Genomic DNA, 2736 nt, shown 5'->3' on the forward strand with positions numbered 1-2736 from the left:
TAAGGTTGGAATCCTATAAAAATTTAAGTGCACAAAAAGTCCAGTACAAGAAAACGTCAACCACTAGCTCATGCACAATCCTCTTTTCTTCCAGAGAGGAGGGGTCCAGAGAGGACTGTAAGATCCTAGGGATTGCAGAGCCCCAAGAAGGAATGTGAGCAGATCCCTGACTTAGTGTGTGGAGCAGAAAACCCTTCCCTTAGCCTCCCAACTGGACTTTACCTGAGTGGGAGGCACAAGACTCTTGTGTTAGGACCCTCATATTCTTGAGAGGCTTATTACAGCAGCTAGTGTTACTTATGCTGACTAATATGGGGTGAGGGGACTTTGGGAATTTTGGAAGTTAGCAGGGGGCATGTGAGTATAGGGAAACAGGAAGATGTAAGTAGGGGAGAGGAGGAAGCTCAAGTCAATGTTACAGAGGAAGGCAGTGACAGAAAGTCCGATGGAGAGCAAACACGGAGAGAGAAAACCCAGGGGGTGCGGAGCAAGGGGAATGCTTTTCAGCACTGAGCACTTTATTTTTTAAACCCAAGTGGCTCCCTTCAAAAGTTGTTTAGGACTATGATGAGAAGAAGCTGGAGGAAGCAAGTATAAAATGAGGTTGAAATGAGACTGGTCAGAAGGTAAGCTGCTTAGAAAAGATGAGAGGACCTGGGTTGTCCACCTTCTTTTTATGCCCCTTCCCTCCACCACCCAGCAGCAGAGACCCCTCACCTCCTAGACTGGGCCTGGTGTGGCCCAGAAGGAGGCCTGCCTGGTAGACGTCAGATCCCCATTGGAAGCCTTACCTTGTCCAGGTAGATGGTGACGGTGTTCTTATTGTTCATGTCACACAAAGAGAGGTATCTTCCAATGATGTTGCTCAACTGGGGAAAGGTAAGATTTGTGAAATCGTCCTCAAACCCCTTCCCACTGATGCCAGCCCCCAAGCCCAAGCCCTTCACACCTGGTGGAGATCACCAGTGTCAGGAGAAAAGCCAGTCATCATGGATATATCCAGGATCGACATGGTAGCATCCTGGTCTCCCAGGTACCTGAATAGGGCAGGGAGAGGGCACTTGGGTCCCAGGGTAGGGTCAGCCCTGGGGCACAGTGTCTGAACAAGGGGGTCTGGCTAGAGACTGGGGTTACTGGTTCCCACACAGCAGCACAGAAGGATATTAGATTGTGGATAACACTCCCCAAATGGAATAAAGGAAAGGCAGTGTCATGGTCAAGGTGACTAAAAGCTCAGGCTCTGGAGCCCCTTTGCACGGGTTCAAATCCCAGCTCCATATGACATTTGATGAGTCACTTGACCTCTCCATGCCTCAATTCGTCCAGAAAATGCAGACGAGAAAATGTTACCATGGTCTAGCTCAATAACGCCAGGCCCCCAGCACCAGGGTACAGTAGTCGTAATTGCATAAAGTACGAGTACAAATCTTGTCTCTGGATCTCGAGTCCACCAATCATTGTGCAAATCACAGACACGCATCACGGTCAGTGACCAATCACGTCATTCCTTTCAAAGTCTGTCTGTGATGGGTCACTGAGTAGTTCATGCACAGACAGCAAGGCCTGTGGTTGTGGTACTTCCTTATCTCCCAGGGATAAGCCGCATGACGTTTCACAAAACTGGTCAACTGGCAGAGGGATCTGCCAGCCAAGATGAAAGGCAGCAGAGAAATGAAGACACTGGAGGTAAAATTTGAAAGCACAGAAACGGAGTTAGAGAAGGAACAGCAGACTGTGCGAATGTCACCCTTGCTGCCATTGGAGGGACCGACCGGCTGTCTTGTGACATCGGCCGCTCAAAAGATTAGAGTTGGAAGCTGACCTAACTTAGAAGGGAGCGTGACAGTTCACTATGTCATAGGAAAGATGCCTGCTCAATCCCTACCCCAGGTGACACAACAGAAGGAAGACCCACAGCACTTTTGGTAAGTGTTTTACAAAGGAGAACAAGAATTGCTTGTTATCTCCGTGTTCTAATGTTGTAGTTTACAGCATGCTAAACAAATTCTCATGTTACTGTAATTTCCATTTCTCTGTACCTTCCTAACTGGCAGTTTGAGAGTTCTGAAGCTGTGATAAAATGCTTTAAAGGTCATGCAACAATGGCAACTTCCCCCACTGATTTGTTGACACTGCTTGAATAATTTCAGGTTATGGGGCCATCGCTCGTGTTGGACTGCCAATGCAAGGTGAGGACTGCCTGGGGTACCCACCTCCTGGCAGGTACTTCAGACAATACCAGATGCACAATATGCTCTTAGAAAGGATTAGGCCATGGAAAGGAGAAGTCTTGCTATAGACAGAGGAATGGCCAAGATGACCCCCAGTGACCCATCACTTACCTGGTACAGATGTCAAGGATCATGGTGTCCAGGGCTTCCTGAGGCCTCTTGACTAGAAACACAGACAGAAAAATGGGAGGGGGGTGTCCCTGGGTCCCAACTCAGGAAGGAGGCAGACATTAGAATGAGGGTGGGGGAAGGGTAACAGGTAGGGTCTTAACTCTTTTACCATCTTCAGGAGCTCGTCGTACATTAATCTTGAGGTCAAAGTTCTTGCAGGTGTGTTTGCTTTTGAGCTTGGCATGGTACATTGTCACCACCTGGTGAGATCACAGGGCAATGCAGTGTCAGCCCACTTGAGTTGAGAAGAGGGTCCCTTGGGGCCAGAGGGGCTGAGAGAAGGCGGGCCAAGCTGGTGTGTGTTCCTGTTCCTTACCGACAAGGTGCCTTGTCC

General features: G+C 48.9%; 1 protein-coding gene across 1 annotated transcript; it reads right to left on the reverse strand.

The window, feature by feature from the left end:
* Positions 1-497: 497 nt before the first annotated feature.
* Positions 498-2730, reverse strand: LOC121024904 (complement C3 alpha chain-like). Its single transcript, XM_040467201.1, has 5 exons — positions 2719-2730; positions 2512-2602; positions 2343-2394; positions 950-1037; positions 498-869 (listed from the first exon to the last, which is right to left on the reverse strand). Exons 2-5 carry the CDS (start codon positions 2591-2593, stop codon positions 768-770), a joined length of 324 nt encoding a protein of 107 aa, XP_040323135.1. The 5' UTR covers positions 2594-2602; positions 2719-2730; the 3' UTR covers positions 498-767.
* Positions 2731-2736: the final 6 nt, after the last annotated feature.

This window comes from Herpailurus yagouaroundi, unplaced genomic scaffold (genome assembly GCF_014898765.1).
Source record: "Herpailurus yagouaroundi ecotype Mexico unplaced genomic scaffold, PumYag 67359, whole genome shotgun sequence".
Lineage (NCBI taxonomy): Eukaryota > Metazoa > Chordata > Mammalia > Carnivora > Felidae > Herpailurus > Herpailurus yagouaroundi.